Source organism: Pezoporus wallicus, unplaced genomic scaffold (genome assembly GCF_028554395.1).
Source record: "Pezoporus wallicus isolate ANWC-B61680 ecotype Strahan unplaced genomic scaffold, APGP_CSIRO_Pwel_v1 scaffold_2617, whole genome shotgun sequence".
NCBI lineage: Eukaryota > Metazoa > Chordata > Aves > Psittaciformes > Psittacidae > Pezoporus > Pezoporus wallicus.
In genome coordinates this window covers 745792-759816 of record NW_026637592.1, presented here as the reverse complement: position 1 = coordinate 759816, position 14025 = coordinate 745792, and the positions used below count along the sequence as shown (strand labels likewise).

Below are 14025 nucleotides of genomic sequence, written 5' to 3'. Positions count from 1 at the left end.
ACCTTAAAAATAAGGACACAGCATAGCAAACTCAACCAGGAATTGCCCTCTTCCAAAATGGCACCACCTTGTATTCTTTACAGAGAAGAGAAATACCAAACTGGAATAATGTTGTCCCTGAGGGTGACAGCAGGGGAGGAAAACAATGCGTCCTCAAACATTCATATAATTTAATCTGGAACTGCAAATATTATTAAGGACCAATAATAACAGTACAGTTACTGCTTCATGGCACTCTGAAGAAGAGATAAAACTGCTTAGTTGTTAATTTCTAATGATGTAAACACATTTGGATTTTAATGCTATATCTGAATCTCCTGCATTATTAGCTCTGGGGTTACAAGATATTAACTTACTACCATTAATAATTTTACACTTGAATTAAAAAGCATGTTTAAATATTACTTCGTTTTAAAGTATTTTTGTTGAGAACATGTGTTCATGTGATGGCAGAAGTGAATCACGCAGTAAACCAGCTCTGCATTCCTCAGCTTTACTGCAGTGTAAGTATGTGCACTTTTTCATGTATCATTTTCAAAACCTGGCTGAATTTATCTCCTCTGGTATTGTAATTTCATTCTGCAAAAGCCACATTAAACAATTACAGTTCTTGTAATTACCAGTAGCCTAATGTACAGTTTTCTTATCCCAATCCATTAACAGCTGCTCAAAAAATGTAGTAATTAATGGTTTCATTTATTTTTGGCAAACCTGCAACTCGACAAATAGTTTTGTATCTGTGGCAGATTAGGGTTCTTTCCCAAACAACAGATGACACGGTGGGAAAGAGGGAGCAGACAGAATCCTTGCACATCTTTGTTTCTTTAGAAGATCAAATAAAGACCAGCTGTAATGCTGTCACATCTGTGTGAAGAAATACCATGATCTGTATCATCAGATGAAAAGTAACCAAATGTACAAACAGGGGCTCCCCCTCCAAACTGGGAAAGATTGTATTTCTAACCACAGGAAAGGTGGTATTTCTAACCAAAACAATAACACACTTTTGAAAAACTCTCATCATCTCCTCACCATTTAGTAGTAATCGGCACTATTCCCTTTATGTAACCCTCATCATACTGCTTCTAGAGTCTGCTTTCCTGAATGTCTCCTCCAGATGTGCAAAGACCTGTATTGCAGTCTGTGCTGTTCACCACGACAGGAGAAGACTTCAAAGTCTCTCTGCCACCTCAAAATAGAGAAGCAACAGGCGATCACTGTATAACTGACACACAGTCCTCCTATCGCTTTATAATAATGGCTGAGGAGGTGGCTCCTGATGATTTTAAAGACATATCAAGGTACCACACCTCTTCTTCAAGCCATAGCCTTCTTTACAGCCACAAGAAGTGTCTTGGTCAAAGTAAGCTGCTGATCAGATTGTTAACCCACCATCAGTTAGCTAGGAGAAACCCAACTTCTTTAATTCTAACTCCAACTTGTAAACACTTTTATAACTTAGGCTTCTTTCAAGCCAGAACTTAACTATGTAAGAATTACAAATAGCTGCTTTTTGTTTTAAAGACTTATGGGGAAGCGTTTGTGTTTGAAAAGCCAACACAGAATTATCAAGATATGATCCCCCCCAAATTCTAAGCAGTGAAAATTTGGGCACTGTTTTCTTTTCAGTTTCTCAATTCATGCATGTGCCATAAATTCTACTTACAGTACAGTAAGAAAAATAAGTATGTAGATAAAATAATTAATGATACTTAACAGGAACACACTGTAAAAACAATATGATACAAGGCCATTATGCACAGTAGAAGAAATAATTACACAAGCTTAACTTATTCAGTAGTCTGCTGTTACCCCAATCTGCAAATCTCTTGCTTTTAGATTACAGCATAAATTAACCAGTTATGGCAACAACTGTATGACCAAGGGCAAAATATGAAGTTGTTTAAGTACTCCGGTCATGCTGTCAAATGAGAATAAAAGTACTTCCTAACTTCATAAGGGTATTGTGAGGATAAATACATTAAATATTGAGAAAGGCAGACAGTTGTATGATGGATGTGCCCCATACATTTAATAATATAATCACATGTTCAAAATCATGTTACAGCAGCTCAGCTAAATACCGTTCAGTGCTGTCTCCATTGCTGACCAAAGGAATCTCATAGCCTTGGGGAATCTTCTTTAGGCAGGACTCGTTTTCATAACATTTTACAAAGGTGACATCAGATACTGTGTTTTACCTTATGACGGGAGCAGGCAAACAGTGAGCGCATGATCAGCTATGGCAGTTCAGCTGCCAAGCAGCAACTTGTTAACTCACCATAACTCAATCAATAGTCAATTGTTTGCCCACAGCCTCGGGCTGCAGACAGACATTTGGTCTGCTAACAACTGTGCCAGATGAAGACATTACTATTCCAAGCTATTTTTTATCACACATCTGCTGGAGATTATCATCTCCACAGCTCTGCTGGAAGAAGAAATCATGTGAGCTCTCACTAATATGGTTTGTACAAAACCAGCCAATTTAATTTAAATAGGTGAGTTGAGCTAACCAGGCTGGTTTTGTCTGAAGCATATTAAAACATGCAGACAAGAAAACTTCTTTAGTGGTGAAAGAGTACGGTGAAAACAAGGAAGAATTAACACCTTTAAGCAGTGTAGCTGGATTGAGAAGGGGATTGCTCCTGTCCTAATGCAGAGATAATGTAAACAGAGAACTTTTTCAAGGCTATAAGGGAGAAATCAATGCAGCTTCTAAATCGGCATTATTTAGTACTAGTTATACAATTTAAAGAATGGGAAAATACATCTTTTTAGATTAAACCTTATCTGTAAAGGTATCATAAATAGATGCGTATTTTTAAATATGTCAGATACAGAAGAACACACGTGCTGACGTACATCAGCATAACATTATCTAGGTTCTAAGTGTTGTGGTGCAGGACTGTCCCTCTTCTTGGTTCATGAGTAGCCATATCAACAGATCTCAACAATCCAATTATCTTGCCACTGGTAAAAGTTCAAGTTAGTTTATAGAGGACTGGCTCATTATTATTAACTTTGACAGAAGAAGCCTAAGATAAGCAACACAGTATAGTCAAGCTCACCCAGAAAGTATCAGTATTATTCCACCACAGACAACTGCAGACCACTACCAATGCTTAGAGCTCCACATTTGTCTGATGCATTGGCAGAGTAAATTATTTCACAAGTGACTGATCTAACGCAATATGGGTATTTACATGTTGTCTTCGTGCTGAGACAAGAACTGGGTTCAGCCATCCAAAATGGATTAAGAAAACTCAAGGAAAGCATAGAAAAACGTGTGTACATGTGTATCTCTTACACATACAAAAACCAGATAAAAGGTCTTCCAGAACAGAAAACTAATAAAGTTGTGTAAAAACTATACAAAGAAAGACCCGGAGAAACCCAGTCTTGCAATAAAAGCAGATTAAACTGTATTATGGAAAAGTACAATAATTTTATAGAATGTCCAATACTTATCTGCCGCTGCTGTGCTATCAATGCATTTAGCAGCAAACAGTGAGACAATATAAGGCCACAGCTATTACTTTACGTATGCCTCTTTTTAAGGGGTTGTTCACCTGAATTACTTTGACATGTCAACTGTAATAGTTCAACACATGCAAGAACTAATTTACAGTCAATTTTAGAAAGGCTCAGAGTTTCAGGTGTGAGTAAACACTTGTTTTTAGAGATTTAACTGCATATGCATGTAGTACACTATAATAATGAAGGATTTCTTACAAAGTTACTTAATTCTGTAACCACCTTGTGACATTTGACTGGTATTGTTTACCAAATTAAACTCAGTTTACTGGGTTTTGGGGTATTTGGGCCCATGCAAAAATCTAAATGACAGATTTCCATTTTAAGATTTCATAAAGAGTAATGAATATGCACGTTTGCAAATGAGCTGATGTTCACCATTTTATTAACTCTGTGAACATAATTTGCTATCAAATCAGTAATTTCTATGGGTACCTTGTTAAGCAGACACGTTTTCCTTCTCTGTATTGTCTGCTGAAACTAAGATTAACCCTTTTGGTATAAGTGATGATTTAAAATTAAGTCATAAGAAAATCAGCTTTCAGTATTAACCACAGATAAGTGTGACACATGTCACTACGCACTACGAATTTCTTTTGTAAGGAAGAGATTCACAGAGTGGTTAGGGTTGGAAAGGACCTTAAAGATCATCTGGCTCCAACCACCCTGCCAGAGAAATTGTCTTGAATCAAATGAAGGATAGGTTCTATGACCATACGTAATTGTTCCGTGTTGTTCTTATATGTCTGAAATTCCCTATTTTGACTGTAACAGCTTTTGATAAAAAGCAAAATATTATAGATCAAAAACTATAGGGAGAAAGAAGTCACGAGGCATGCGACTGGCCTGAGAGAAGAAATGTTTGCACATTGTGCAAATTAAATTCTTATTTTCAACAGCTAAACTGTAGAAAGGATGCTAAAATTTGCCCAGTATATGCCTTGTAAATAAGATGCATATGACTTGATATTCTAAGACAGCAGATGGCCTGTTAAAAATATCATTATCATAGAAGTCTGAGAATTTTTCTTTGAGCCACTTTAAAGAACTATCAGTGAAGTTTCTGTGGTAGGCAGAGAAAACTGTGGGTTTCTGATGTACAGCACAAATAATTATTTTGAAATAACCTGAATCCATCCAGAGGAAAAAGCCTTTGAAAACAGAGATGATGGTACCAGGAAACATTAGCAAGTGACCTTGTTGTTTTTAAAGGTATTGCATTATTATAAGATACTGTGGCTTTATGTACATTGTAACAATGGTTTATGTAAGTCTTACTTTAACATTACAGCTATTTTATGGAAAAGGCCAGTCTTCAGTCTTGGATTTGCCACCTATTGCTTTTACACCACCATGCCAGATGTTTATTGGGATAACAGTCCATTAACGTATTGCTGATTGGGCATGAAGAAAGGCTGAAGACCACTTCAGGTATTTAATGCCACTTTAGAAAACTCAACTGTTTGTACAGGTAGCAATAACTTCCCAAGAGCTTCACTGGTCAGAATAACAAACACCGAAGTTATAATTTCAAATTCCTCAGGCACCATTTTACATTGCTACAGCACAGAAATGATCCTAAACTGACTTTAAATATGATCTGTTTCTTACTGCTCTCTTTTCATCTATTTTATACTCTCAGTTTCTTGTAAGCAGCCCAATAGTAAAAGTGCATTTATGGTGAAGGTTCATACCTAAAGTGAACTCACTCTAAAATTCTGAGAAAAAATATGATTTAATTTTTTGGCTTAATATAAGAGGTTTAATAAATGAAGATAACCAAAGTTTCTGAAGATGAATGACCAACACTCGCACAACCAACATTTTAGAGTATGTAACCAAAACCTATACACAATAAACTAGATGAATGTTTAATATACATATTTTTGGAAGATGTATTGGCCTCCCTTTCCAAGTATTCATCAAAGCAAGCATTTAACAGTATAAAAACCTTAATTTATATGTGATCATCCTGAAAAAAAAGACAAGTGCCTGAAAGACAAGCGTCTGTCTCAAAACCACCATATTACATGATGATATAGAATCAGAGAATGGTTTGGGTTGGAAAGAACCTTAAGATCATCTAGTTCCAACCCTCTGCCATGGGCAGGGATGCCGTACACTAGACCATGGTGCTCAACACTGTCCAGCCTGGCCTTGAACTGTGCCAGGGACGGAGCATTCACAAATTCCTTGGGCAACCCATTCCAGTGCCTCACTACCCTCACAGTAAAGAACTTCTTCCTTAGGTCTAACCAGAATATATAAATCTATTGTAAGTTTGTTCAAAAAGTAATCTGATAGCACATTGCTACCTTTACAGAACAATAAAAATCATGTCAGGTGTGTGCACAGCAAAGGAAATACTTCTGTGCTTACCAGTTTAAAACAAACAAACCTACAATCAAATAATTATTTAGCAGAATAGATTCAGTGGGTAATAAAATATTCCCCTAGAAACAGACCCCTAGGGCAGTGCCCATCAGTTCAGCGCTGAATATTTTGGCTTCTGAAGGGGTGGAAAGAAGCTGGAGGGTAGAACTAGAATTGTTTTTATAATTCTTCGCAATGACATTTTTATTGTCAAACTGTGATATAAGAACAATTTAAGTGTTACAGCACTTGAGTTATGTTCTTGATTTTAAAACCATGTGTGCATAATGATGATTTTTATACATTTTCAGCACTTAACTTACACGCCAGAAGCACAAACCTTACTTTGGCATCCATTTAATTCTGATGTTTACTAAAGTGATTAAGTTTAGTCAGTGTAGTTGGATATAGTCACCAATAAAGCCTAATACCCATGTTAGGCAAAGATTATGTCATATGAAAGAAATCCTTTCAATAAAATCACACAAAAAGACCTCTGAAAATACCTCAGAAGAATGGTGTAATTTCTTATATAAAATGTTGAGTAACAAAGTCAACAAGTTAATGCACAGTATTAATGACTGCTGCAGTATTAACTTACCTGCTTGCTGTTTTTACAGAGCTGTTTTTCTTGTGTCCTCTCTCTGAGCGGTTGTCTCGCAAGAGCTGAAGCTATTAAAAAGAAAGTTCACAAGCAAAGCCTTTATTTCTTTCTAGAAATTTTACCCTGACAATGCCATTCTTTCCCCTCTTAAGTAATATATCAATAGTTTTGCCCCAAGACTGTAAAAGGGATGGATATTAATAGGATTTTACAGTAACAGAGAATATTTCAGGATACATCCACCAAGTAATTGAATATGTAAAAATTAAATCATTCTCAAAGCATATTAATATGCAATTCACAATTTCACAACCAACACATCTGTAAAATTTTATGATTTTCACAATTTCAATTACCAAAATTTTATAATTAAATATGTTGAAGAACACTTAAATTATGAAAAACTATTCAGGCTGGCACTTGTACCTAAGCAGTTATGAAACAGTTATAAACTCTTCTAAGCCCCAGGAGCTTTTGTAATTTGGAAGTTACAGAATTAACAAAACCAGGGTATTAAAGCTTCCCAGAATAGTGGGGGAGTAGGAATAATGAAGGATTCATTTAACTGAAATGGTGAGTCAGCTTCTGAAACAAGCTCCTATTTATTCTTTTATTTATTTTTAGACAAGGATGGCTTTTCATTCAAACTATCTCCAATACTGAGAAATCTATTTCCAGCATTATATTTGTCAGCATGAGTAAAGCAGCAGTGACAGTAAAGAACAACTTTGCGTTGTAGTGTCAAATTTACACCAAAGAATTTAAAACCAGACAGTATAAAAACTACAAATATTTCTTGAATCGATACTGAAGAAAGTATAGACTGAAAGACTGTTTTAGAAGCAGATTACAGGTAAATGGATCTAATATTCACTGCAAACACATTTAAAAGTCCACTAATAATTAGGAAATTATGAACTTTATGACTTGGCCAATGTGTTGCACATGAGTGTGGACTCCAAAAAATTTACACCTACCTATAAAATTGCATTTGATTAATTTGTACCCAGCTGGCTACAGCTAGCTTGCTTGTATAAGGAATGCTCCTCATCATTTCCACTATCTAGCTCTCAGATGCAGTAAAATTGTCCAGTCTGGTTTTCAAAGGCAATCTGAAGACTATACAAAGGTAAGGCAACTTATTCTGATATATTTTTGTAAAATAACATTTCCATTTTCTTAACATCAATGAATGAGAGTACTTAAAATTCATATTTAAATGTAGTCACGATTTTTTACCCATACAAAGACTGGCCTTAGGCAGTCTTAAAAATCGGGGCTGTTCAGCCTGGAGAAGAGAAGCTGCATGGAGACCTCATAGTAGCATTCCAATATCTATGGACCTTTAGTCTTAAATTTCAATGCAGTGATGATATATTCAGCTACTTTTACTGAACAGTTAAAGTTAACTACACATTAATGAAATAAAGCCAGACTTACTTTCATATTTTATAGTTCCTGGACAGTATGTTCTGTTTAGACCTTACTACCATCCATAAAGTAAGGTATGTCTCCATGTCTGAAGACAAACTAAAGAAATAAGTGCCATGTTGCTAAACAAATATTAAATATGCCTTCACATTCCCTCTACCACATCTCTAGCTTGGACCTTCTAGGGACTACACTGTAGGGATAGGGACTCAGTAGACAAACTGGTGGCATTGTTTCACCAACATCTTCAACATGATGGAGACTTTACAGTTCTTTTTTACTGCTGTGGTTGTTTTAACCAATGAAATGCAGAAAAATGGAATTGAAGATCTTCCTGTAGAGGCCTGCCTGCTCTTGTCATTGCTCTGCATTTCTTGATTTTGTGAGCATTTTGAGAAACAACATTTGGAGACCTTGCAATTGACAAACTCATTAAAAAAAATAAATCAGACTTCTCACTGAACTTGATAAAACTCAAAAGATACTTAACTGGAATTAAGTGACTAATTAAAGATTCTTAATCAAGGTACTTTCTGAAAGGCACTGCTGTTAACATGCTTCCTTACAAGAAAATGTGAAATCATATCTGTTTTGTTTATAGTAACTTAAAGTACTAGCCCACTACCTCTGGAGTAGAGGTAGTTAAATTCCTTTATGCATCTCAAGTAAACTGCTCTCAATCAAAGCAGTTCTTACCTGGCTATGTTCCTTCCTAGCCCCAGGGCTAAACCAGTGGCTGTGGGAGAAAAAGAAAAGACAGGTTTAACAATATAACTAACAAAGCACATGCTGTCATATGACCAGTCCGTGCGTGCTTTTGAGTATTTTATTGTCTGCCAGGAAAATACAGCCTTTGGCTATGCTTTATTTTTATGGGATATTTTTATTGAACTGTCTAAGTCCATAACAGTTTTGAAAGAATGCACCACAAATTTCATTTCTGAGCAGCTATTGGCTTTACAGGTAATTATACTTTGTCGAACAAGCGAAAGTTTTATATAAATGATAGTATTTTAAGAGACTGTAATGAATGTGCTATAAATAAAAGCAATTACATATTTAGTGCTGAAGTGCTACTTATTAATGATTACAGCTGAAGAGATCTTTAAGAATTGTGGACTACCTGCTAGTTACATTGCATTATTTCAAAAACTGAGGTTTGAGTTTGAATCTAAAGTGAATTCAAAGTCTGTAAGTTCTGTGGATTAGTATCTCTATATACTTGCACAATTTTGACTATTGGCAGCCTTAATTCACAGACACACTGGCATGCAGGGACAAGAACTCACAATGTGATTCTTCTCCCAGTAGCAGTAAAAACATATTAATACGAGTTCACACACACAATGTGATCATGTAGAACTGAATTAACATCTGAATGTAGCTGTACTAAGCATTACACAAACCTGAGACAAATCTTGACACTTGCAAAATGAAAAGGAGAAAGAAAAAACAATTAAAACAAGGGGGATCTGAAATTACATATTGCACCTATATATTACTCATGTAAGCAATAAGTTTGGGGCAATGGATAAAAGGATTCCAGCCATTAAAATACTGCACAAAAAGACCATCACATTATCTGCTGTTAAGCTTTTATTGTGAGTGACCCAACAAATAAAGTCACAAACATCCAGAAGCTGAAGAAGATAACAAATATAATGGGCTAGATCTAAATTCCACATAGACAAGTATCTTGTCTCTGAGCAATGTCAACAGCAAATGCTCAAGGAAGAGCAGCTCTGCTGGTTTGAGGCAAACCAGTGGCTCACAGACTAAATTATTAGTAAACCATATTTCTATTGAAAAAAATATATTGAAATAATTTGAATGCCTCTCATATTTAGACATTAAAAACCCTTCATAAAGAATAAGACCTCTTGTAATGAGAAAGCGATATTCACATCACGCTGAGTTTTATGATTTTGTCCATTAACTTACAGTATTATTTATTTGTTTGTTATAATAAAATCAACAAAAGTAAACCCCATAAAATACCAACCGAATTACTTTATGGTACAAATAACTTAAGAAATCACGACCGCTTCAGTTAACACACACATTAGCAAGTAAAGTGGATCAGTAGCATAAAACAGTTGCTACTGAGGATTTGCTGTTTGCAGTATCTGCTCCTTGGCAAGTTTTGGTTTAAACAGTGGATGCTTCTAACAGAAGGTGGAACATAAAAATGTATCCCCAAATATATTATTTCCTAATCACGTGTGCCTGTGTTTTAAATTTCTGATGTGGAAAATATAGGAAAATTTAATCTTATTGTAATTATTCAAAAGAGATAACCAAGAAATAATGTTACTAAATGTTGTCAGCTGAACAGAATAAGAGTTTACAGTAATGGTACACTGGAGTAACTAAACAAACTGAAACTGCATGACATTCCCGGTTTACATGTGTCTAAACAATTAATACAATGTCTTTTCGAGGAAATTATCATAACCTTATTCCTCTCATGATACATCATGTTTAAGACTCAAAGATGTGATGCTTGTTCATTTTCATATATGCAGGCTTGGTATTTCTGAATTTCCCTTTGGAGAAAAATAAAGCAGGTTTTTTAAAAAAACCTGTATTTGTTATCTAGCCTTAAAAAGGCTGCATTTTAAGAAAGTATACGCCTAGTAAGTTAATAAAAACACGTTTGCAAAGCACTGAAGTTCATGTTTCCTTAAGAAACACAAAATGAATTGCAAATTATTATAAATACTAAAATTTAAATATAAATAAATAAAAATAAAGATTGTAACTGAGTTCAGGCTCTTTTATCATGTTTGTACAGTTGTAAACCGTGGCTTCAGGACAGAGATAATACTGTAAATCAAACAACAATAATAATAGTAGTAATACTAATAATAGTAGAATATAATATACTAATACTGCTGCTACTACTACTACTCCTAAAAAAACCCTTATAACTCCCATCACTGATACTCACTCATGGTGAAGACAATCCTGGGACATGTGAACTGTTTTCCTGCTACCGCCTGGTCCTGGAGTTATCTAATGGCAAAAAGAAAACAAATCTTTGAGTCATGAGGCAGCACATACAGACAGTGATTGTTTATTAAGAAAACATCAGAAATACTGAATATAAACCAGACACAATACACTAAATACAGTAAATGCAATTAGAAATAGCTGCAATTTTTAAGTAAAGCCTGAATGCAGGAAGTGCTATGCAAGATTTCCCAAAATCCTTTATGTGCAATCCGGATTGGATGTCAGATATCAGACACTGACAAATGTCAGGGGCCTAAGTTCCTTTTGAAAAGTTCACAAAGGATTTTATCTTCAAAAAATGAAAGTTAGATGTTTTGAAATTCATTACTTATGGATAATACAGCAATAAGTTTATTAAAAACCTTCCAACCTTTGTATTCCAGCACAAAGCTTCTGATATTCAAGTTGATGTAGGAGAGAAAGCAAAGATAAAATACTGTTTACCACACTGTACTGCAGTCCTTGTCTAGTGCTTTATATATACTGAAACAAAAAAACCGTAATATGTTCAACTGAAGAATGATCTTAAGAACGCAAGATAGCACATGCAGACTATAGCAGATGATTACACTCTGGTATTGCTCAAGAATGCATAAAAAGAGCTTTATTTTTATTTTTACAATCAGCTTAAATTGTCTGCACCTACAGGTAGGTAAAAGCAGCAGAATGAGACTACCTGATGAAACTCATGCTTGAAGAACCAACTATTCCTGTTGGAAACAAGACAGGAAGAAATTTTCAATTCCTGGGAGATAACTTTATTGTCAATAGATGACCAGAGGTGGGAATGAAGTCAGATGTTCTGCCAGTTTTGAAAGGAGACCACAAAACCTCAGTAATACATTTGGAAGGCTCAGGCTTACCAAAAGTACATAGGCAGCAGATTCACAGATAAAAGCAGCCTACTCTTCATGAGAAGAACAATGTGCTCAACATTTAAAGGAAAAAGTCCCTACTCATCTGGTGTTATAATGGATAAAAGCCAGGACCGTTGAAGTTCCAAGTCTTGAAAACTTTCAAGGACACTCACTGAATAATTTGAGAGCTCCATATGGTTAAAGTATTTGACCAAAATTAGCTCCTTTGACGTGAAGAATGATGTCACTTGGGGCTGAACTGAGAAACCCTTAAGTGGTGTCATTTTTCTGGCTGCTGGTGATTGAAAGGAATTGGTAATACCTTACTGCAGGAAAATCTATGCAAACATACAAATCTCTAGTAGAGGAAATCATGGCAGCTACATGGGAGAAGAGCACGTACAGCCTTACCTGCCTTTGGAATTTACTGTTTGATTAGACTTATTGAGACCTTACAGAGCCACATAATATAATAGTAAAGTCATAAAGAAATAATAAAACAGTAATCAAATATTACTATCTCAGTGTCATAGTCCACCTAATAATGAGAACGAGAAATGTCAATTCATAAAGAGAAGAAGAAAAATGAACAAGTATTTAATATATATTTTCCAAATTTTAAGATTAATAACTAAACTGTTACTTTAACACTATAGGTAAACATGTAGCTCAGCTCTTGAGGGTTACATCCTGCATTAATCTCAAAATGAGGTTTTCATGCTATTCCAGTGGGTATCCCTGGAATACAGTAATCCATTTTCTACACTGTGGCTATAAGAAAAGCCAACTGTGCCTATGTCATGCTTTGTTAGAGGTTCATGATCACATTATCTCATGGTGGACCTGACACTTTTATTCAGTTTACAGTATGTTCTATGTAGAGGCAACTTATTTCCTTTGCCAGGGCTGCTGACAACCTTTTCCACACTATATTAATCTTGTTTACAGACTTTATCTTGGTACAAATATCAGAAAACTAAACTTTTTATCTCAGGGAGAAAATAAACAACATGTTGACAGAAGCAAAAGCTATTTTCTAGGCTAAAATTGGTTGTTTACCTGCAGCCATACTTATGGAAACAAGTTTAAGTTTCCAGTTTACTCAAAATACATAATCTGAAATATAATAAGCATGGAAATTTCAAGAAAAATCACTTGATAAATTGCCAGTTTTAAACTAATATCTAAACCACAGAAATATGTTTTTCCACTGAATTATAAGAGAATATGAACTTGCTTGGAATACAGTTATGACTGATCAAAGTATACTGCTCAGGTTTCTCTTGCACACCCCAGATCGCTTCAGTTAACCAAACAGCCACAGTATATCTATAAAACTAAAGTTAATAATGCATAAATAGACATCTTTGCATAAAACTGAATGCTGATTATTGTACGTTAATGCTAATGAATTTCTGTTTGTAAACTCATCTAGGGTATCAAAAGCCAAAGCAAAACCTAATATCTATCTTCATCCTCATCTCCTAGCTCTCTCACTGCCAGAAAAATCTACTCCAAAGATCTGCTGAGTCTCCACAGCAGAGAGAAGCAATTGATTTGGAGCAACATAGAAAACAAAAAAACCCAAACAGCTTTCACAGTATACATTACTGAATCACTGTCATAGCTTGACATTACCATTACATTTTTATTCCCTCTACAAGCACACCCTTGCTGAAGGGCCCAAACTGACCATTCCAGAGAAGCACATCTTGAATGTAGAGGTTACCTTTAAGTGATGCTCAAACTCCACAAAGTCTTCATGTAGCCATGGTTCACTGGCTGAATAGTTCACACACTGTTAAAAGAGTTTTCTCTACATTTCTTTTCACACAACTGATCAAAATACCTCTCCTCATGTACAGTTTCCTACTGAATGATTAACACATGGAAAATAAAAACTATGGTGTCAGAGATTAAAAGTCTGCTATTGAGCACTGCTCTTTCAGAGAAACAGGGAAGGTTTAAATCTCATGTTTCAAAGCAAAATAGGGAATTACTTTTTAAATCTTTACTATAACACAGTTTTTCTCAGCCGCTTTTAAGATAGCTATAAATGTAAAACAAAACAGACTATTGAAAAGAGACTGGCCTGGATGTAAGCATGGTTGTTTGTTTTAAACAGCAACACTAGCAGAAAATATCCATGTTTTGTCCTAAATCTTTTTCATACACTAGCTTTTATATACTATAAAATAGGTAAGAGAA

At 35.2% G+C, this 14025-nt stretch overlaps 1 protein-coding gene across 1 annotated transcript in view; it reads right to left on the bottom strand.

Annotated features, from left to right (window-relative positions):
- Positions 1-14025, bottom strand: part of GPATCH2 (G-patch domain containing 2) — a 114525-nt gene that overhangs the window by 21391 nt on the left and 79109 nt on the right. Inside the window, exons 6-8 of the mRNA XM_057406431.1 lie at positions 10896-10960; positions 8642-8681; positions 6512-6582 (exon numbers count right to left, since the gene is read on the bottom strand). Coding sequence (XP_057262414.1) covers positions 6512-6582; positions 8642-8681; positions 10896-10960 — 176 coding nt within the window. The remainder of the gene's footprint in view (positions 1-6511; positions 6583-8641; positions 8682-10895; positions 10961-14025) is intronic.